The sequence below is a fragment of the Aricia agestis genome, chromosome 12, assembly GCF_905147365.1.
Source record: "Aricia agestis chromosome 12, ilAriAges1.1, whole genome shotgun sequence".
Classification (NCBI taxonomy): Eukaryota; Metazoa; Arthropoda; class Insecta; order Lepidoptera; family Lycaenidae; genus Aricia; species Aricia agestis.
The window spans coordinates 4,605,872-4,629,972 of NC_056417.1; the positions used below are offsets into that span (position 1 = coordinate 4,605,872).

A 24,101-nucleotide genomic window follows, 5' to 3' on the forward strand; every position below is an offset into this window, starting at 1 on the left:
ATTTAATAAAAGCCAAAATGTTTATTGACATATTTTTTCTTTGTCATCTTTATTGTCAGTTTTCCATAGAGAAAAATAAACATACTTCAGGTACAGTTCTCTTTTTTGCTATGGAGAAATTTTAAAGATTTATTAATTCATCAACGTGTTAAAAATCTCATCACTAGAGACTCAAAAGTATTGATTTGTTATTTATTACATAATAATAAATTTATAACGTATCCTGAAAGAAGCCACAAAATGCAAGATCTTAGAATATTCCAAATTCCAATTCCTTACCTTTAGTGAGTCGTAGAAGATTGGCATTAATCAAATTTCCTTCTATGGATTCTTATATCAGATTAAAGGTGGAAGTATTAACCTGGCACGACTGCAGGCAAACTGTAAAGTATTTTTTATAGATTTTTTAATTGTTAAACTATTACTGTGGTACCTCATGTAAATTGAACATACGCTAGGGGCTAGACTATTAAAAAAAAGCAAAGACACTCAGCAAAACCAACAATAAAAGCACAAAGCATTGTCTGAGTGTGAGTTTTGTGTCTTCTCAAGTTAGAATCGAATTTTATATTGCTTGCCACCTGTTTAGACACACTGTTTAACTTGTTTTATGTGATAAGGGGGCAAACGAACAAGCGGAATGGAAGCAGCTTCCGTCGCTCATGGACACTCGCAGCATCAGAAGAGCTGCAGGTGCTGGCCTTTTAAAAGGGAATAGGGTAGGGAAGGGAATAGGGGAGGGTATGGAAGGAAATAGGAGAGGGTAGGGATGGGAAAAGGGTAGGGAATTGGGCCTCCGGTAAGCTCACTTACTCGGCGAAACACAGCGCAAGTGCTGTTTCACGCCGTCGTCATCAATAGTACTTTGATGTACTATCAAAATCGGCTTAGCTCAAATGAGCTTAAGGAGTTAAAAAATAATAACTCCCACACCGGTTTCGGTGACGGTGGCGGGTTTCATTGAAACCAGGCCTGTTCCGCAGGAGTAATTTTTATAGTGCTCAGGTGTGTGCGTAGTACACAAGAGCACTTACTATTCCTTTTACTCTCATAATCCATTGGGACGGAATGCCGACACGACTGGCAGATTAGGCGCAGGACCGACTTTTTACATGCTAATCCGATGCATGGATCATCTTATCTGTCAGACAATCAGGTGGGCTATAAAAGGAAATAACAATATGTCAGTCGTTGTTTCTATCGTTTAAAGCTCCTGTACAAAATTCGAAATTTCATTCCAGAAAGATTACGAGCTTCGCTATGTGAATCTCTTGTACTTTCTAATTTAAATTACGCTGATGTTGTTATCGGTCCTTGTCTTCTTTCACGATCCAAACACCTCATTCAAAGGGTACAAAATGCATGCGCAAGATACTGTTGCAATGTGCCTCCCCACGCCCACGTAACGCCGTAAATAAACAGTTTGAGATGGCTTAAGATGGACGGTCGCCGACAGTTACATTTTGCCACGTTACTGTTTGGTGTGGTAAAATTAAAAACACCAACCTACCTATATAATAAGTTGCAATGAGCATGCGACAAACAGCTGACCCTCACCACCAGGGGTTCGGCATACCTATTAGTTACTCCTATCCATCACTCGTCCGCATTCAGAGGTTGTTTTAGGTACTTGGCGAGCAAGATCTGGAATAACCTTTTACCCCCCTTTCGTGCTCTGCATTCTATAAATAATTTTAAAAACAAACTAAAGTTATCGCTACTGCAGGATCAGCTTTCAATTAAAATATTATTATTTTCCAATTTTTTTTTTGTTTTTTTCATATCGCACTCTATTATACATAGATATAATTTCTTAAAATTTTAACATAATAATTAAGTACTTATTGTTTTTTATGATACGTATAACGTAAGTTACCTCACATAAATTATTGCATGCCATATGTGATTTAAGATTTTAGTTCTTTTTATATATTTTATTTATTATATTACATAAGTATGCTTTTATATTATTATTATTATCTGAAACATTTTGCATAATTTATTTTTAAATTGCGACACTGTAGCCTTGGGTGGTCTGTTTTGCGCCTGACAGTTTGGATCCACAGAATATCAGGGACTGTGGTTATCCATAGTCGTTTTACCTGAGTGGACTCCATTTCAATGGCTTGAGCATTACACCTCCTACCTTCCCATAACACTCTTGCTTGTTAAGTTATAATTGAAATATTTGTTACTTGCTACATTTTTTCTTATTTTTATTTTTTGTTCATTCTTAGTTAGGCTAGTTACAGTTCATATTAGACTACTGTTTTGTATTGTCATGTCAACATCATTTTAACTGTTCTGTGTTTTTTTTGTTTTTTTTTTGTAATGTAGTGTGGTGTAATTTCCAAAGTTCATGAATAAATGTTTTATTATTATTATTATTATTTCCAACGCAGGAATCGAACCCACGACCTCCGAGTTGAGAGCCACGCTCTAAACCACTAGACCGCGGAGGCGTCAAAAGGATAACAAATAGACAAACGAAAAAGACAGACAAATACACTTTCGCATTTATAATATGAATATGAATACACTTACTGTTTCATCAGTATCATAGAAGTGACTCTGTATTCCACACAATTCTTTTGCATCGCTTACGTAGACTCCTTCGAATCGACAAACTTCATCCTGAAAATTAAAACTATTTTGATTTTTGCTAACTTATAGGTACTAAACTGCTTGCACTAATCCATACTAATAATCTAAAATCGAAAGGGTGTCTGGTTATCTCTCTTTTATCTCTTCACGCCCAAATCGCTGAACCGATTTGACTTTGAACTGGGTATGAAGATCCCTTTTGAGTCCCGGGAAAGAACATAATATTATGACACATTTTATTCCGGAAAATGAACGGTTTCTGCGCGATTAAGAAATTTTGGTGAAACTTATTATGTTTTATTTTATAGATAATGTGTCTGACAAGGCCTAGAAATAAAATAAAAAATTATATAAAAATTGTGTTAGTAACGCTAAAACTCGAAAACGGCTGAACGGATTGGGCTAATTTTAGTTTTAAAATATTCGTAGAAGTCCAGGGAAGATTTTAAAGTGACACGAAGTTCACCGGGACAGCTAGTTTCTGAATAAATTTGAAACAAATGTTCTCAGAAAGTCTACATCCGGTTCTTCTCACCGGGTTAGTTTCCGAACCGCCGGTTCGGAAACTAACCCGGTGAGAAGAACCGGATGCGAGTTTCTTACCACCGGTTCGGAACCGGTGGTAAGAAACTCGCAAGAAGGGGCGTAATTTGAGATACAAACCGTTACTTCCTTTACAACTTTCTTCATACACCTTATATTTTCGCTCTGATTTATTCTGTGTGATATATTAGGCAGCAGAAATGTCAGTAGGAATATTGATAGGGCAGCTATTATTATCACATACAAGTTCTTGTATTTTCGGGAAGATTTTCGGTAGAGTGCTTTAAGGTAGTTCATATGGCTGGTCCGATTTCTGGCCATTTCTGTTTCATATAATATTTAAGTGATAGTAATACTAGAATTATAAAGCATTTGTAAGGACATAAAAAGGTCTACGTTAAATACTGTTTTTTTTTTTTATGAAAAAAGGGGGCAAACGAGCATACGGGTCACCTGATGGAAAGCAACTTCCGTCGCCCATGGACACTCGCAGCATCAGAAGAGCTGCATGTGCGTTGCCGACCTTTTAAGAGGGAATAGGGTAATAGGGGAGGGTAGGGAAGGGAAGGGAATAGGGGAGGATAGGAAAGGTTATAGGGTAGGGGATTGGGCCTCCGGTAAACTCACTCACTCAGCGAAACACAGCGCAAGCGCTGTTTCACGCCGGTTTTCTGTGAGAACGTGGTATTTATCCGGACGAGTCGGCCCATTCGTGCCGAAGCATGGCTCTCCCACGTATAAAATTAATTCTCTTGTAATTTTATACGTCTCTACTACTACATCTCTACTTATAAGTCTCTCTACTACCTACTCATATCACGGCCACCATACGAGTAATATTATTAGATTCCACGAAATTGCCGAATCACTGATTGACATTAAAGCTATTTTTTTCTCTACATTTTGTCACTATTTCTTTTATTATGGATTTCTACCGTAGTCATACAAAGACTTCTATTTAAACCATAGACTTAATATATACTGTATGATTTAAACTGAGAAATTCTATGTAGTCATAGTAAGCTTGCCAACAAGAGAAATGTTTGGGAATCTTGGGTTGATTTACATTTTGACTTTATAGTTAATCAGGGTAAGCTTAGAGTGTTCGGACACAGAAGTTTCATACGTGGGAGAGCCATGCTTCGGCACGAATGGGCCGGCTCGACCGGATAAATACCACGTTCTCACAGAAAACCGGCGTGAAACAGCGCTTGCGCTGTGTTTGGCCGAGTGAGTGAGTTTACCGGAGGCCCAATCCCCTACCCTATTCCCTTCCCTTCCCTACCCTCCCATATTACCCTATTCCCTATTAAAAGGCCGGCAACGCACATGCAGCTCTTCTGATGCTGCGAGTGTCCATGGGCGACGGAAGTTGCTTTCCATCAGGTGACCCGTTTGCTCGTTTGCCCCCTTATTTCATAAAAAAAAAAAGAAGTTCGGATAGTTCAAGTGAACGCTAAATTAAACTACAGCTGTTACGGTACGGTACTACAGTTTGCGGTTGCAGCGCAGTATGGCGTATATGCCCGCAGCGCCAGGCAAAAAAAACACTGACTACTTAGAGATAAGTTCAATTATCTGGACTTACCAGTTACCTTGTGTCCGAACTTACCCTGATTAAACTAATATTATATTTTATATTACAACTAGATGACGCCCGCAACTCTGTTGCGCCAAAATTCGTTTATCGCGTGGGAACCGTACATTTTTTCGGGATAAAAAGTATCCTATGTCCTTTCCAAGGACTTAAACTATCTCCATACCAAATTTCAGCAAAATCGGTTCAGCGGTTTAAGCATGAAGAGGTAATAGACAGACGGACAGACAGACAGACACACTTTCGCATTTATAATATTAGTATGGATAATTGTATTCCTGACATTTTCATCGGTCCAACAACTATTCTCCCTTTTCGTCTGCTTCACTGCAATCCATACCAAACTTCTCTTTCACGTTTAAATCCACTTACAACCAAACTAGACTTTTAAAATCACAAAGCGAGTTTAAAATATTTCAAAGTATTCCATTTTCAACTTACCAACGTTGTGGAAACGAAATTATTTACCTTCAACTGTGGTATTGGACTAAATTGCGTCTGTTATGAGAAATTGTTGCGATAAATATGGCGGAAAACTTTCCAGAATATTCCGGACGGTTGTCCGCTAACGGTTTCTCAATGCGATGGCTTTTATTGTGGAAATATCCTTCGACTTTTCTACAAAATATACGTTACAAAGTGTTAGTGTTGGGACATTTATGAAAATGGGCTCTTTGTTTATATTTTTATCTACATACAATACCCTTGTAAATGTTATTAAAAGTACTCTAGATTCTAGTATAATTGCATCACAATAACACATTGCAAATTGTTTAGTGTAGTAACTATCAAGTACGCAACATAATGTAACATTGATTTCTGATACCAAGAAGCTAATAGAAGCTTAAAGAAGCTAGTCAAAGTAGAAACGAAACAACAAAAGAAGAAACTTAAATTGTACTTAATTTTCTTTCAGAATGGACGAAAAGCTCAGATCTCTTTTACCACTGTCTAAATTCTTTATTTAAAAATATGTAACTTACCTTACTTAACATATGGTCAGAATTAAGCTTAAAAGTTCTTATTAAAAATCAAAACAGTACCTCGATCGTGGGAATCGCAGACACAATAGATTTTTAAATGTTATGCGACAGCGTGCCGCTTGGAGATTGATGGGTTAATAGTTAATACGTACCCGACTAAATGATTTTATGATCATAAATTTGTACTACTAATTTTGATTTGGCGATAAATTTTGATTTTGTTATGAATTTGGTTAAGAATTATTATGATTTAAATTTACATCTTGTCATGAAAGCGCATGACTTTATTCTTTTTAATTCTCAGAAAACCTCAGAAAATGGGCACTAGACATGTAACCAGAGCCTAAGTAACATTAAAATTATTGTTGTAGCATCCTAGCTCTGAAAATCACTCGCGTCTACATAATAATACAAAAACTGAAAATATTTCGCGTCGCCCGTCAGACCATCAGTAAGATGGATGGCGACCTCTCTGATTTATTCCACTATTATGGCCACATGCTTTCGCCTATTATGTTTAGTAACCTACCTTTTTCCTCAAGAAATGGTTTAATTTTATCGTACGATTTTTAATTTTGTTGGATAAATCTGTACCTGGAGGCTTCTGTAAGCAGACGTAGAAAGAAGAAGTGTGAAGGTTGAAGATCTACCTCTGCATAGTGACACCGAATCACAAAAAAATGAAATGGCACGTTTATGATGTCTTCAGAAAAGGGCACGTTGTTTAGATTTGTCAACGTTGTGCCTTTTTCTGTTCGTCAAGGGCATGCGTTATAAATTATAATAGCGCAGTCAACAGCGAACGTGAGGCATGCCCGTGACATATGCCCTCTGGGCTCTGACCGTATCCAAAACTTCAAAAATGACAATATTGGCGTTGCGTTCCTTGACGCATTCAATTATTGAATGCACCAATTAGTCCAGGGTCGATAATTTTTAAAACCAAAAAAAAAATCATAATAGGATGAAACCCATTAGAAAAGGAGGGAAATATGATAAAAATGAAAGGAAAAATAATTTACGGGCGATCTGAGGTTGGGAAGGGGATGGGGGTGAGTTTTTAAGGGTAAAAAACGGTTTTTCTCGATTTCCGGCAAAACTAAAAGTCCTATCGAAAAAAGTCAAATGGGAAAGTTGTAGATAATAAAAAGATCTAAAACTTTTGTATTTACACTTTTTTCACATAACCTCAAAATGTATGTGAAAAATTCAAAAAACCAAGTTTTTGGTTTTTTATTTTTATCTTTTACAAACATTTTTTTTTTTTAACGAACTTTTGTGAAAACTTACCTTTTTATGTCCCAAATACGCTGTAATTTATTTAATTAAAAATATTTATTTTTTCACCTTATTTTGAATTAATATCGAAAAAACACCCTAATTTTCAATCGAAAATTCACCCGTCAAAATATCAGCTTTTTTCAAAAAGTTGGTGTGGTTTCTGTTCGTTGGAATCTCTACTTTCCGATGGTAAAAAAAAAAAATATGTTACTATGGTAAATCTTCTCAGAAAATGCAAAAATTAAAAAAAAACTTGAATTCGAAAAATTTTTTTTAATTATTATAAATAATTTCATCTAAAAAATGTGATTGCTGCAATTTGTTTCAATTAAAAAGTTGATTTATTTAATTCTAATTACATTTATCAAAATCATTTAATGTGTTCTGTTTTTTAATATACTGTAATACATTATTTCTTGTATCGCTGCTTTGAACACATGAAATTTTTTCTTTTGATTTATTACCGAAAAATCCACCGCAGATAAAGCAATGAGATTCAAAATTAAATCCAAGAGCATCTTTAATTACTTCTTTTCCTTCCTTTGCTTTTTTTTGTCTTGAACTACAAAATGTAGCTATTGCGGTCTCGTCATTATATTGACTTTGACAACTTCGATGAATAAAAGCTGATGTCAAAGTCTCAAATTTTTTGTATTTATTGTCGATTCTTTTTTTGCTGGATACCACTAAACGATTCAAAGCTGTTTTTTTTATTGCATACACTTGCTTATCATCTGCCTTATTGCAAATGATACAAACAGATTCATCCATACTGATAATCTGAAAAGACAAAATCGAATTAATAATGTCTTCACTATTTAATCGTGAATAAACTCCCATGAAAAAAAAATTAAAGAAATCAATGTCAAAATGTATAAATAATATATTATAAATCTATAAAAAAGTATAAAATATATATGAAAATCGGCCAAAAGTTTGTTTTATTAGAAATATATTTACGATATATATTTTATATATTTTTTATAGATTTTAAATATATTTTTTATAGATTTTGAAATATATTTTTTTTCATGGGATTAACTAAATTTGTTTGTGCAAAATTAAGGAGATAATTATTTTTTTATCTTGTACTAAAATATCATTTAATGTAACAGCTGCTACGAAATATATAGTATATAATAGTAGATATGTATGTAGTAAGACCCAGACCCGCCTAGCCCCTTCCCCACTTCTCCACGAAATACCTTTTGATGGGCTACAATTTTTCGTAGGTCACTCAGGTATATATATAATTTATCTCAAAATAGTTATAAATAAGCATCTACGCATATAATTTAAAGAAAATTAGACAACTTTCTCCAAATATTGTAGATGTCTTATTAAATATTAATTTAATTAACTTATTTGTTTGTTAATTATAGTAGTATATTTTTATTTGCAATTTTTTTGTTATCAACGTCACATGTAATCTAACGTTTTTCGAGTAATTAAAGTCTAAATTTTAATAAATAGCTCAAAATTATTTATAATAATTAAAAAAAAATTTCAACTTCAAGTTTTTTTTTAATTTTTGCGTTTTCTGAGAAGATTTACCATAGTAATATATATTTTTTTTTTTCACCATCGGAAAGTAGAGATTTCAACGAACAGAAACCACACCAACTTTTTGAAAAAAGCTGATATTTTGACGGGTGAATTTTCGATTGAAAATTAGGGTGTTTTTTCGATATTAATTCAAAATAAGGTGAAAAAATAAATATTTTTAATTAAATAAATTACAGCGTATTTGGGACATAAAAAGGTAAGTTTTCACAAAATTTCGTTAAAAAATAAAAAATTTTGTAAAAGATAGAAATAAAAAACCCAAAACTTGGTTTTTTTAATTTTTCACATAAATTTTGAGGTTATGTGAAAAAAGTGTAAATACAAAAGTTTTAGATCTTTTTATTATCTACAACTTTTCCATTTGACTTTTTTCGATAGGACTTTTAGTTTTGCCGGAAATCGAGAAAATCCGTTTTTTACCCTTAAAAACTCACCCCCATCCCCTTCCCAACCTCAGATCGCCCGTAAATTATTTTTCCTTTCATTTTTATCATATTTCCCTCCTTTTCTAATGGGTTTCATTCTATTATAATTTTTTTTCACTTTTCATTATTTTTAAAGGCTTCTACCCTGGTCTAAATATGAAAGTTGATGACGAAAATTGAAGATGAAAGTGCACAGTGTGGACATAGCTACACGGAAATTTTCTCTATCGCTGCGCTTTTTTTTTATAACATGGGGAAATGCTTTACGCACCCCCGGCAAATTCAGCCGGGGTATGTGGGACTCCTGCGTAGTCTACCCTCTAAAACCCCGTGGTGCTCCACTCATCGTTTAAGGCAGAGTTGCGGGTACGATAGAACCTACCACAACTCTACCAGCGATCATCTACAGACCCGACACCACCCCGCTACTTGGGGGGTCACGATGCGCTGGAACACCTTGCGCATCAGGTCTATCGCTGCCCTAAAGTATTATCACTCTGTTTTGATACATTAGTGGTTGTAATAGGTAGTTATTATCCGGCCGTCTGCGCCGGATGCCCATTACACTCCCTTTCACATCGTGACGACAGCATGTCTTCTTCATACAAGAAATGGGACAAATGAGATTATTAACGTTTACATACTTTGTGTCCAGAACCATTTTTTTCATCTTTTTGACGTCCAGTCGGCACTTATCAGCACATTGACAGTCTTCATTATTTTGAAGTCGGTACCAGCTAATTTAATCGTGAGTTCAGTCAATGTCAGAATATCTGAAACTTTTGGGACTGGTACCGACTTCAAAGTAATGAAGACTGTAGACTGTAGTATATGTACAGAAATAGTTGAGATTTAGACGAATTATGAAAAAGACAATATTAAAGAGTACTTAAGAGTTATTTAATACTTTTTAGTTCATATTATTATTGTTTTTACCTTGGAAGTCGGCTTTATTTTTTTGTTAAAAATAATAATTTTGACGTTCAGTAGGCATGTGCTGCACGTTGACAATTTAATCTCATAGAATTCATGTTCAATCATGCTTGTGTAAGTGTATACGTACACAATATAATATACACTTACACAAGCATGACAGCTGGAGATTGTTGCTCTATTCCGCTAGGTCTAGGTATCTTATCTTATATCTTTAAACGAGCAATTCTTGTATATATATACAGGATGTAACAAAAATAAGTGATAATACTTTAGGGTGTGTACGTGTTCCTTGTAGAGAGTTCACTGTGAAAGTAGAAGCGCTGAAAGACCAAAATTATTTTTCACTTTTGTATGGGGAAACACTTGACGCTCGGGCCCTTGCCCATACAAAAGTGAAAAAAATTTTTGGTCTTTCAGCGCTGCTACTTTCACAGTGAACTCTCTACAAGGAACACGTACACACCCTAAAGTATTATCACTTATTTTTGTTACACACTGTATATATATATATATATATATATATATATATATATATATATATATATATATATATATATATATACAAGAATTGCTCGTTTAAAGATATAAGATAAGATACCTAGACCTAGCGGAACCTATATAATTGGAATCTCGGAATCGGCTCCAATGATTTTCATGAAATTTTGTATATAGGGGGGTTTCGGCGGCGATAAATCGATCTAGCTAGAAATCATTTCTAGTAAATGTCATTTTCATCAGATACCGAGCAAAGCTCGGTCAAACAGCTAGTATTAACTTTATGGGTGGTACCCATGTGTCAACTCATGGACGTAAAAAAAACGTTTTTTTTTTAATTTCATCATCGTCATTATCTGCATAAATGGAATCAACATTAAAACCGTAGATCTATGAGATTTTACGTTTTCTTTAATATTTAGATGCATTGTTCGTTGTAATATGTGTCTTTGACAAGAGCCATCCATCAATGAGCTTCATTTACCGGAGCAGAGATGTCACCGTCACATTACTTGATGAATCGATTGAGAGAGATAATAATATTATTATATCTGCGATCTTAATCATATCTTAATATTGTTACCATAGAGCAGCCATTCTCAAAGCGTTTGAAAAAAAATGATTCAGAAATCATAATAAGCTATGTCCACACTGTGTCTTTTTGTTCATCAAGAGCATGCGTTATAGCGCAGTCAACAGCACACGTGAGGCATGCCAGTGACGCATGCGCTCTGACCGTATCCAAAACTTTCGCTTTGTTATTTTTTTGGAATTTCTTATGACCAAATACGTAAGCCGCACATATTATTCCACCCAGTGAAATTTTCTCGTCGCACATGTTACAATAATCTGACAGACACTGCAACGTTGTCCACGTTGGCGTTGCGTTCGTTGACGCATTCAATTATTGAATGCACCAAAACGAAAGTTCAATGAGAGAAGATGACGAAAATTGAAGATGAAAGCGCATAGTGTGAGAGAGCTGCGCATAATAGAAACTTCATTATTCTTAGCGGGCCCCTACGATCAATTCTATTGTGCAATATCACGTATTGTGCAATATGACCGTCTATGGTTAATATTAAACGCGCCCGCCTTACAATCTAATTGTCAAATAAGTTGTTCAATAAAATATTTTTCAATATTATTCTAGGGTTTCCTGCTTGACACGTCCTAGGAAGCGGTGGCTGTTTAACAGCCAAGCCGTCCCCCGCTACGAAGCGCCGCAGGAGAGGAGCTCCCTCCGATAAGGCTCGGCCGCAGGAGCCTAGAGCCAGTGGTGCCGGTGTTAGTCGGCCCCAGCCCGCCATGGAGGTGGAGCAATAGGCCCGCGGGCGGTTGATCGGGGGATCACCGCTCGCACCAAGGGCCCCGAGATGAAAGCTCCCTAGATGCCCGGGGAGCTCTCGGTGACGGAAGGCGGCGGCAGAACATCAGCGGAAACGGAGATGTGCCGGGCGCGGCTAGCACAGTGAGGACGCGGAGTTTGTAGAGTTTCCGTGTCCCACTGGAATGGTGCTGGAAGGAGGGCATGGGGGGGTTTTAGTGGGTAAACCTCGAGAGGGAGTCCCACATACCCCCGCCCCTTCCCCCGAGGGGGTGGAGGATACGTAACGTATTTCCCCTCCTCAACAAAAAAAAAAGGGTTTCCCGCTTAGACAATAGGCATAGAGACAATAATTAATAATTCAAATTCTTTTTATTATTATTAGATATTCGTTTCATTAAATGCATCAATGCTACTTAAAAGTTCTACCTTCTAATTATTAATGATTTTGTACAAGGTTATTAAAGTAATATGCGAGATAAGAGCTAAGAGTCTATTAAGATTTTATCAGAATTGCTTCATAATTTAGATATTATCAGCTCTCATTAATTTTACCTATGTTCAATATTTATGAACATCAATAGTTGTTTTCTTTTTATATTATTTTGAATATTTGAATATATTTTTCTAATATACAATAAACGATTTTCAACACGAATAAAACATGGTAAATAATTATGTGGAAATAAATATTGTGTTTTTTATTGTTTAACATAAATATACAGTAAGAACCTATAGAAAAATAAATCAATAACACATTTATTTTACAAAATTTGTCCTTCTTTCGCAGTAGGTATTCATACAGGATACAAAAACTATGTATTAACGAACAATTTGCTCGTTTGCCTATTATTCCGTACAAAGGTTACCTTAGAATAAGTTCAGCAAACAAATCCGATGTAAGTATATGACCACGGACCAGTCTCACAGCAAAGCGCTGAGCGAACACAACATGAAGAATAATGTTTTTGTGAAATTATTTTTCCTGTTGTCAGCGCTTTTTCTTTTCCTATTTTTATACATCTCTACATGGAACAAAAATTATTTGAGAGAACGTAACAATGTGAAAAGAAGTCAAGTACATTTGGAGAAAATAAACGAATTTAGGGAAAAAAGTGTTGCGAAAAAAGAAACAGAAGACTTAAAATATATTTTGCAGTGGACATCATCGAAGACTGTACCTTTTGTGTATATGAAAGAAGGAAGAAAGGGATTTATTGATAGGAACTGTACGTATACAAACTGTTTTGTTACATCCAATATCTACCATCTCGGTTTGGATTATACAAAGTTTGATATCATCGCATTCGCTGGACCCGAGGTGGTTTTTATGCCCAAAGAAACTTTACCCAAAAGGCGATCTGCGCATCAAAAATACGTATTTGCAAGTATAGAATCTGCAGAAAATTATCCGGTGTGCTCTAACAATTTTGATAATTTTTTTAACTGGACGTGGACTTATCGCTTGGATTCTGACGCAAAATGGGGATATATAGTAGTAAGAGATTCAGAAAATAACATCGTTGGTCCGAGAGCGGATATGCATTGGATAAAACGAGAAAACATGTTGCCGACTACTGACGAAGTGAAGAAAAAGATAAGAAACTAAACCAAAGCCGCCGCTTGGTTCGTTTCAAACTGCTATTCGAGAAGTCACCGTGAATTGTATGCTGTTAAACTAATGACAGAACTGAAGAAGTATAATTTAAACCTGGATATCTATGGTAGCTGTGGATCGCTCAAATGCTCGCGTGATGACGAAGAAGAATGCAACAAAATGATTGAGAGAGATTACTACTTCTATCTTTCGTTTGAAAACTCTTTCTCCCAAGATTACGTGACGGAAAAGTTGTTGTACCCGTTACAGAACTTGGCTTTGCCTATTGTCTATGGAGGAGCTAATTATTCCAGGTACGTTTTGTGTAATAATATCAACTTCTTGATGTCTCTTCTAGTCTAGTTTATAGAAGGTAAGTTTTTAGGTGCTTTAAAATCAAAATCAAATCAAATCAAAAATATTTTTATTCGGAGTAATTTTTTTACAAAAACTTTACCGAACGTCGATACTACGGTGCCTACCACCGGTTCGGGAACTAACCCGGCGAGAAGAACCGGCGTAAGAAACTCGCACAGGGCCATCTTTTACTAAAAAGATGGAAAATTACAATTTAAAACATATACAGTACAACACGGTCACATTAACCTGACGCACCACTGGAATGTATATGCAAGCTTCGTAATCGTAAATGTACCAACGACCGACGAATAACCTTTTTTTTGAGGCGCAGGGGAAACCCTTTATGGGTTGGGGAAGTGCCTCAGTTAAGCTGAAGCACTCTCGATTTTTGAAGACCAATGCCACGAGATATTCTTGCAATAAACCTTAATAACATATTTTATTATCACCAATACATTATGTTATACAAGATTAAAAACTTTTAACGACTAAAATAAGCCAATTTACTATTTAGTGATAACATAAATATTTAACCATGTAATTGCTTCATGCAATAATATTTGACATTTCAAAAATTGTGCCTCAATACAATAGTAAAATGTAATAATGAGAGCAAACGTTACGATAATAACGTGCACTACTTTTGTTATGAAATATTATGTTGTTAGATGATTTAAATGTCTTTATAATGTGGACATACCATTTTACGCTACAATATATTACATGCACATGGGCGCCGGCAGGGGGGTGCCAGGTGGTGTACCCCTTGGGAATCTGGAGATCAACAGGAATCATTGAAATAAAAAGCATTTTGTAACCCTAATCCCTATTGCCATGCCGTACCAAGACAGTTCGTAATGTTTCGGCACTAAATGTATTCTGTTGACGTAACTGTAAAAAGTACGTGGGAGAGTAAGTTTATACGTGGGAGAGCCATGCTTCGGCACGAATGGGCCGGCTCGACCGGATAAATACCACGTTCTCACAGGAAACCGGCGTGAAACAGCGCTTGCGCTGTGTTTCGCCGAGTGAGTGAGTTTACCGGAGGCCCAATCCCCTAACCCCTACCCTATTCCCTTCCCTACCCTCAACTTTTCCCTTCCCTTCCCTACCCTCCCCTATTACCCTATTCCCTCTTAAAAGGCCGGCAACGCACTTGCAGCTCTTCTGATGCTGTGAGTGTCCATGGGCGACGGAAGTTGCTTTCCATCAGGTGACCCGTTTGCTCGTTTTTCATAAAAAAAAAAAAAGTAAAAAGAAAAGAAAGAAAAGTAAAATCTGCACCCCTTGGAAATTATTTCTGCCGGCGCCCATGTACATGCAATACCTACATTTAACAAAATATTATGAATTAAGCAGGAGACAAATTTAAAGTATCGGGCGAAACCCAAGTTTTTAAGTTAACTCCATCAAACCCTATTAATTTTACAAGAATAATTATCAGAATTTTGTCCTGCATTAGACATTTGTCAGCAGTTAAATTCTGAAATAGAAGTACTCTGATTATACAGTGTGTTAGTGTAAACACCGTTATCCTTGAAACCATCAAAATATGAGCCCGTCAAAATGAACAACTTTTTCTTTGAGAACAGTGCTGGGAACTGAAAAAAAAATGCCGTCTTCTTACCCATACGGATGCCCGGATCGGCAATTTGTATGGGTATGAAGGCGGATTTTTTTGAGTTCCCAGTATAATTGTTCTCATAGAAAAAGTTGTTCATTTTGACGGGCTCATTAATTGATGGTTTCAAGGATAACGGTGTTTACACTAACATCTTGTAATCAGATAACAGTATAGATATTGATGAGTATCTAATTATACGTGGGAGAGCCATGCTTCGGCACGAATGGGCCGGCTCGACCGGAGAAATACCACGTTCTCACAGAAAACCGGCGTGAAACAGCTTGCGCTGTGTTTCGCCGAGTGAGTGAGTTTACCGGAGGCCCAATCCCCTACCCTATTCCCTTCCCTACCCTCCCCTATTCCCTTCCCTTCCCATCCCTATCCTCCCCTATTACCCTATTCCCTTTTAAAAGGCCGGCAACGCACCTGCAGCTCTTCTGATGCTGCGAGTGTCCATGGGCGACGGAAGTTGCTTTCCATCAGGTGACCCGTTTGCTCGTTTGCCTCCTTATTTCATAAAAAAAAAATATTATAAAAAGCCGGCCAAGTGCGTGTCGGGCCACGCGTAATTATAGGGTTCCGTAGTACCGCCAGTTTTTACTCATTTTTGTATGGTCAATGAATGTACATTTAAAACGTGTTTTACACTATACTAACAACATTATTTCAGTTACGTTTAAAGGAATTTGAACGAAAAGTTCCTTATTTCGCCGAATATTTTTTAGTTGATTGGCTATTACTCAATAACATAATATAATAATAGCTCCCACACCGGTTTCGGTGACGGTGGCCGGTTATATTGAAACCAGGCCAGCTACACAGGAGGAATTTTATAGTGCCCAGGTGTAAGCGCAGTACACAAGAGCACTCTCTATTCCTTTACTCTCATAACCCAGTGGGACGGAAGACCGACACGACTGACGAGAGACTAGACCACGGAGGCTGTTAACGCCTCCGTGGTCTAGTGGTATAGAGCGCGGCTCTTGACTCGGAGGTCGTGAGTTCGATTCCCGCGTTGGAAACATGTTATTTCCAAGTTTGGTTAGGACAATGCAGGCTGATCACCTAATTGTCTGACAAGTAAGATGATCTATGCGTCGGATGGGCATGTAAAAAGTCGGTCCTGCGCCTGATCTCTCGCCAGTCGTGTCGGTCTTCCGTCCAACTGGGTTATGAGAGTAAAGGAATAGAGAGTGCTCTTGTGTACTGCGCACATACTTGGGCACTATAAAATTACTCCTGCGTAGCTGGCCTGGTTTCAGTGAAACCGGCCTCCGTCACCGAAAACCGGTGTGGGAGCAATAACTTATAACTCTTATAAGGTCTTCTTAAACGTGATAATTTTCCTTTTAAGTTCAGCATATTTCCTACTTCCATAAATTTTTTCAAATTTCCAGAAGCAACCGTTTAGCTAGTAGAAGGGGGGGGGGGGCACTGAACTCTAACGATTTTTTCCACTTTAAAACTTCATATTTCACAAATGGGTCCCTAAATTGAAAAATGATGTATGAATACCCGTAATATTTCTAAAAAACCTATCCAACGACACCCCACACAGTGGGATGGACGCGAAAAAAAAATTCATCCCCACTTGATGTGTAGGGGAGGTACCATAAAAAATATTTTTTAAGATTTTATATACCATTTTGTCAGCAGCATTAATATCTGCATCCATTCCGAATTACAGTTTTGTAGGTCATACAGTCTCTGAGTAAAATCGCGGACAGACAGACGGACAGACGGGCGGACAGACCGAAACTATAAGGGTTCCTTGTTGACTACGGAACCCTAAAAAACCAAAGGAAAATTTTAAGGGTTCCGGTATAATAAATATGTAATTTTCAGGTTCATGCCCGATGGGATATACCTGAACGCTCGGGAACTAGAGCCTAAACAGCTAGTGAAAAAAATGGTCGAATTGTTAAAAAATCCCGGGAAATATGAAGAATATTTTCGATGGCGCAACCATTACTCGTATCACAGAAGATCTGAAAGCGTTGAAACGGATGACTACTGTGGTTTCTGCGCTATACTAAACGACGAAGATGCATTGACAAGAACTACCATTTACAAGAATTTCGGACAATGGTGGGACCCACCGGGTAGATGTGAATAAAGGTACAAATTGGAACCGAGTGACACGCCACAACTGCAGACGTCGTGTTGTCGCGACACTACTTGTTTCTATGTACCTATTTCTACGCCTTGGCTAAAGGGCCAGGTGCCTTACTCCCAAAATTGATTCCATTTACGACTCTGATTCAATGTCGATTTTGATTCAGCGTCGATCGTGATCCGTACTCCTTGAAACTTGAATCAAAATCGGCTTTCAGATTCATTGAATTGTTATTTTGCATTGTTATCGCAAACGCGCTGAAATGTTATGGTGAAATAAAATTTGAATTTATTAAGTGGTTTGGAATTATGGCGCTCTTTCAATAAACTCTGATGAATGTTTTACCTCCCAACAACCAGATTTAAGCCAAATTTGAGACGGTTTTTACTTTTTAATTTATCGTATAATACTGGATCAACTACTCCATTTATCAGCGGAGTAAAAATTCTTGGAGAATAATTAACCGAGTCTCAAGTTATTAGGTGCGATGATGATGACACATTTATGTTCAGAAAACACTATTGATAAGCACCAGATTATCGCACATATCCGATAAGATTATTTTTATTTAACCGGCAGTGCCGCGGCCGACATCGGTGGGATGTGTTTCGTTCAAAATGACGTTCCTCATTAGGGCATTTTTCTTCCTATCGGTGGTCTCTTTGCTTATATTTATTTATATATCCGTCCGTGATCTACAAGGCAGCAGCGAATTTGAACGAACCAAAGTATTCGAAATCGAGCAGACGTTGAAGGCGTTCCTAAAAAATGCGAGCAATTCTAACACCACCGCGCCCAAGATGAAGTATATTCTCCAATGGACTTCGGCGAAGGACTTTCCCTTTGTGTACATGGGTCGAGGACAACAGGGCTTCATCAAAAAGAACTGTACGTATACGAACTGCTACGTTACCGAGGATCGATCGTTTTTGGGTGATTACACGAAGTTCGACGTCATCGCATTCTCCGGGCCGCAAGTCGTTGGTATGAACCCCAGTCTGCTACCGAACAGAAGGTCGCCGCATCAGAAATTCACGTTCGCCAGCATCGAATCTGCAGACAATTATCCGGTGTGCTCGAAGAAATTTAACGGATTTTTCAACTGGACGTGGACGTACCGGCTCGATTCCGAGGCGAAATGGGGTTACATCGTAGTGAGGGATTCGGAGAATAGAATTATAGGCCCAAAAGTGAACATTAGCTGGATCAAGCTCGAAGACATGACGCCTACTCCGGACGAGGTGAAGGAAAAATTGAAGACAAAAACGAAAGCCGCGGCGTGGTTCGTCTCGAATTGTTACTCCAAAAGTCACAGGGAGACGTTCGTCAAAGATCTACAGACTGAGCTTAAAAAATATAACCTCTACGTTGATATTTACGGGTCGTGTGGTCCCCTCTCCTGTCCGAGGAACAAACCGGAGCAGTGTAACAAGATGATAGAGAAGGACTACTATTTCTATCTCTCTTTTGAGAATTCCTTCGCTGAGGATTATGTGACTGAGAAGCTGTTGTATCCGTTGAAGAATTACGCTGTGCCGATTGTATACGGTGGTGCAAATTACACAAGGTTTCTATCTAAGCTTCATACTAATTACTAATAGCACAGAATATAATATATTAGTAGTACCAACTAATAGATAATATATATTTTCATTATTGATTTGTTTCACAACTAGGTTAGATTGCAATTTAATTAATAGTAGATAGTCTATATGATTTTTTAGGGTTCCGTACCCAAAGGGTAAAAACGGAACCTTATTACTAAGACTTCGTTGTCTGTCCGTCTGTCTGTCTGTCTGTATGTCATCGGGCTGTATCTCAAGAATCGCTACAGTTAGACTTCTGAAATTTTCACAGATTGTGTATATCTGCTGCCGCTATAACAACAAATACTAAAAACAAAATAATATTAATATTTGAGGGGGGCTCCCATACAACAAACGTGTTTTTTTTTGGCCTTTTTTGCTCAATATCAATAATGGCAACAGGTAGGCGCTTAAAATTTTCGCACAAAGACCTTAAATATATGTGTAATTTAACAATTAATATTAATATTTAAATAAAATAAAAATTTTGGGGTGGCTCCCATACAAAAAACACAATTTTTGGCCTATTTTTGCTCTATAATGGTACGGAACCCTTCGTGCGCGAGTCCGACTCGCACTTGGCCGATTTTTTTTTAATGAAATAAGGGGGCAAACGAGCAAACGGGTCACCTGATGGAAAGCAACTTCCGTCGCCCATGGACACTCGCAGCATCAGAAGAGCTGCAGGTGCGTTGCCGGCCTTTTAAGAGGAAATAGGGTAATAGGGCAGGGTAGGGATGGGAAGGGAATAGGGGAGGGTAGGGAAGGGAATAGGGTAGGGGATTGGGCCTCCGGTAAACTCACTCACTCAGCGAAACACAGCGCAATCGCTGTTTCACGCCGGTTTTCTCTGAGAACGTGGTATTTCTCCGGTCGAGCCGGCCCATTCGTGCCGAAGCATGGCTCTCCCACGTATACAATTAAATTTTAAATTGAAGTAAATATTGCGTGCCCGATTGGCAAACGGTATCTTTCAGATGAGAGTGGAATTCGTTACTGTACCTACTATTATCGCCTAAGGTCTAGATTCTAGGTTAATAAATAATAATATGGGGTACCTATTTAGCGCTACTCGCGTATTATACGGTATAAATAGGTACTCTTAGAAAAGAAAATGCTTTTAGCTTCATTCTTGGAAACAATATTCTATACAACTTTGTCGATTAAAAATCTAACACTAATCAGTTCATAACATATTAAATTAATCTTTATATTTCCAGGTTTATGCCTGATGGAATTTATTTAAATGCGAGGGAGCTAGGCGCAGAAAAGTTGGCGAAGAAGATGGACGAACTTATAAAGAATCCTGATGAATATTCTGAATACTTTCGATGGCGAAACCACTACTCCTACTACAGAAGAATAGAGAGTATAGAGACAGATGACTACTGTAGGTTCTGTTCGATATTAAACGAAGAAGAAACGGTAAAGAAGACGACGATATACCAGAATTTCAAAGACTGGTGGGATCCTCCATCGAGGTGTTAAAAAGATCTCATATTTTTGTAGTTTTATGATAAGTATTTTTTATATATATTTAATAATACTCATATTAATTAAATACCTGCGTTGTCTTTATGAATTAATGAAATTCTTCATCCTCTTTTTTATCTTGCTCGTCAGTCATAAAATTTTATTGTATAGACAAGTGGTTATGTATTATGTAAGCCATACAACAGCATTCGATTTAATTTCTGTCCGTCTTTATGCCTCACACATTTCGGTCTACCTGCGCAGGCTACCTGCACAGATGGACTTCTCCAATAGACCGTAGCATGTATGGCAGGCATAAAGGCCCAATCTCCTACCCTATTCCCTTCCCTAACCTCTCCTATTTTCTTCCCTCCCCTATTCCCTTCCCATCCCTTCCCTACCCTCCCCTACCCTATTACCTCTTAAAAGGCCGGCAACGCACCTGCAGCTCTTCTGATGCTGCGAGAGTCCATGGGCGACGGAAGTTTTCCATCAGGCGACCAGATTGCTCGTTTGCCCCCTTATTTTATAAAAAAAAATTAAGACGGACAGAAATTAATTCTAATGCTGTTTCGGCACCACAAAATTATTGAAGACTAGATGACGCCCGCAGCTCCGTTGCGATAAAAAAGTTGCGTTTATCGAGCGGGAACCTAACTATCCTATGTCCTTTCGCGGGGCTCAAAGTTTCTGCATACAAAATTTTATAAAAATCGGTTTGGCGGTTAAGTGCTAAGAGGTAACAGACAGACACACTTTCGCATTTATAATATTATTATGCATTAACAACGAAAGTCTAAACGCGTTACTTGTACATATCCACACTAATTTTATCTGTCTATCTGTCACCTCTTTACGTCCAAAATTGCTGGTCCGATTTTGCTGACAGTGACAGGTATGGAGACACAGTCGCGGCGTTAGGGGAGGCGACGCTGGGCGACCGCCCAGGGCGCCAGATAAAAAGGGGCGCTGAAGGCAAACTAAAGGGGCGCCAATTTTTTCAGCACTACCAGCACCCTGGGCGCCGAAGAAATCTCGCCCAGGGCGCTGGTAGTACTAAAACCGGCCCTGTAGAGACAGCTAGAGTCCAGGGCCTAGAGACAAGTGTCAAGCGATTATCGTAAACGCCAACAAATTGTATGGGATTTGACATTAGTATTCACTAGCGAAGCGATGACTTTTGTCAAATCGCATACATTTTGTTGGCGTTTACGATAATCGCTTGCCACCACTGATCTCCAATATACATTGTATAATGGAGGTCAGTGCTTGCCACTAATTTCGGGAGTAGCTCCAGCATGTCAGAATCAGCTTGTATAGGCTTCCGACATGTGTCTAATTATCATGTATTGAAATCCTATGTTGAAATCAGATTTCTCATGTTGTGGGTTATTTTTTTTTTACATTAAAATGTCATCGGATCTGTAAGATTAAGATACTGGATGTTTAGTATACCCCAAAAAGCTTCCATATAAAGCACTGACGATTCAAAGGTTTGGTAAGCCTGTAGGTACATTTTAAAATATAAAAAAGAACTAAGCTTCGCAGATATTTTATTTTGCACTAAACTAAATGATTTAGTCTTTGCTGTCTAAAATATATTTATAACTGACTTAAATAAGCAATTTTCTGAATATATTTTCTTTTTCAAAACTTTAAAATGGCTGCAGTTTCTGAACCCACCACTAAAATAAAAAACGCTCTCATTATTTTTTAATCAGTTTTATCTAATATACAAAACCTTCTAAGTCTCCATGATGCTCGAGTGACTACAAAAATAGCACCCTCCCTTCCTCTACTATAATTGTCTAGTAGGGCTGGAAAGGACATAGGATACTATTTATCCCGGAAAAATGTACGGTTCTCAGGCGATGAACGAATTTCTGAACAACGGAGTTGCACACGTCAAGTTAATATGTTATAAACATTGTAAAGCAATGTCTATACTCATTACTCTATAACTATAATGTTGGTTCAGCCCTAAGCTTCGAACCACTTAGTATGAATCCCTCAAAGGTTTATTTAAGGTGTTTCAATGGCCCTACAGCCTCAAAGCGGAGTGCCTAATTCGACAAACTCGACCTTAAAGATCCTAATCTCTATATGGGACTATCTCTGAAGACATCATGCTTTAATGCCTACGAGTACTTATACATTACCAAGATTTTTGTTCTCCTTAAAAATAATTTCTGTGAAGTACATTCGCTGGAAAATTTTATTTTGCTTAACTTATGATCCCAGTACATGGAGGCACATCTAATCCAGTCGGACTGAGATTGCCAACTATACTGTTTTAAACAGTTTTAAACAATACTAGAGATCGCCCAATGGTCGAAATTCGACCTAAGTTCCATCGACATTAGGACTACTACCTATATTTTGAAAAAAATATTGACTTTATCATATTTTTTCAACTCTTGTCTCTGGAAATCAGCTGATCTCAGACTGGCCGTGTAAGCATTGTCTAATAGTATCTAAGACTCAATAAAAAAACTATAATCCATTTTCAATTTGTCACTTTGTTGTCAACAGACTTCAACCATAAATAAAAGAGTATAATTCGTATACAGTATAGGCTTGTCACTAAAAAATCTGTCATTTTTCTAGGTGTGTGTGTGTTGTAGTGTGTGTAATGTTTTATTTGTTAAAAATATGTATGATAAAAGTATAATTTCAAAATAATATTAGCTCGATGCACTCCTTCACCATATAAACTATAACTGTGCAAAATTTCAATCACCTAACTTTCCCCATTTTTCGTCAAAAGGGATACAAAGTTTTTGGCTCACGTATTAATATATAGATACTGTTTTTTTACGAAATTATACTTTTTACAGTTGAACAAAAATAAAGTATACGAAATACTGTTTTCGACAGACAGACGCGACGGACGGACGGACTACTAGTATGGATACATATGTGGGAATATGCGTGCGTGGTGGCCAAAGGAAGATCTTCCGACCGAGCGAGGTGTTATGCTCGGTCAGGCCGAAGCCCACGTGATACATGTCAGCTGTCGTATATATACCGACGCGCTCAGAAAACTTCGATAGCGCGATGCAGGAATGTTAGGCAAATTGTGGGTACCGCCACACATACACAGACATAAATAAAGATAGATACCGCATATGTATGCACTTCGCGTGCCATATCGCGTTCCCAAACGACGAGCAATGCTCGTCTTTCGAAAGTCTGTTCTTTAGTCTGCTATCAGAATTGGACGTCAATCGGAATTTAAAAAAATGCCTAAATGCCTAAAAGTGCAGTATTGAACTGTAGAAATTCAAATAGAAACGTTGGCCAAGATAATGGACACGATTCTTATCATCGGTACGTCACAGTAGGTAGGAAAACACGTATATTGTATAAAGCCCGTCACAGACTTAAGCTATAATATACATATATTAATATATTTATAGCTAGACATATTTTCTATACTAAATCCACATGCCACAGAAATATATATTATAGCTGAGTGTGTGGTCACGCGAAATTAGTATAGAAAATATATATTAATATGCCGAGCTATAAATATATTAATATATATTATAGCTAAGTCTGTGACGGGCTTTAACATACAGACATATA

At 37.4% G+C, this 24,101-nt stretch overlaps 1 protein-coding gene and 1 long non-coding RNA gene across 2 annotated transcripts; one reads left to right on the forward strand and one right to left on the reverse strand.

The window, feature by feature from the left end:
• Positions 1–47: 47 nt before the first annotated feature.
• On the reverse strand, positions 48–5,942 carry LOC121732503. The gene is made up of 6 exons (XR_006036388.1): positions 5,880–5,942; positions 5,213–5,362; positions 3,268–3,470; positions 2,545–2,634; positions 280–381; positions 48–108 (listed from the first exon to the last, which is right to left on the reverse strand). It is a non-coding gene; the product is annotated as an uncharacterized LOC121732503 (long non-coding RNA).
• A 7,503-nt stretch (positions 5,943–13,445) lies between these two features.
• Positions 13,446–20,557, forward strand: LOC121732472 (alpha-(1,3)-fucosyltransferase C-like). The gene is made up of 3 exons (XM_042122355.1): positions 13,446–13,668; positions 17,184–19,021; positions 20,261–20,557. Exons 2-3 carry the CDS (start codon positions 18,072–18,074, stop codon positions 20,526–20,528), a joined length of 1,218 nt encoding a protein of 405 aa, XP_041978289.1. The 5' UTR covers positions 13,446–13,668; positions 17,184–18,071; the 3' UTR covers positions 20,529–20,557.
• The last annotated feature ends 3,544 nt before the right edge of the window (positions 20,558–24,101 follow it).

Coding starts and splice junctions, on each gene's coding strand:
- LOC121732472 (XM_042122355.1), top strand. CDS start 18,072: ATGACGTTCCTCATTAGGGCATTTTTCTTCCTATCGGTGGTCTCTTTG. Junction 19,022..20,260: donor GGTGGTGCAAATTACACAAG/GTTTCTATCTAA, acceptor TTATATTTCCAG/GTTTATGCCTGATGGAATTT.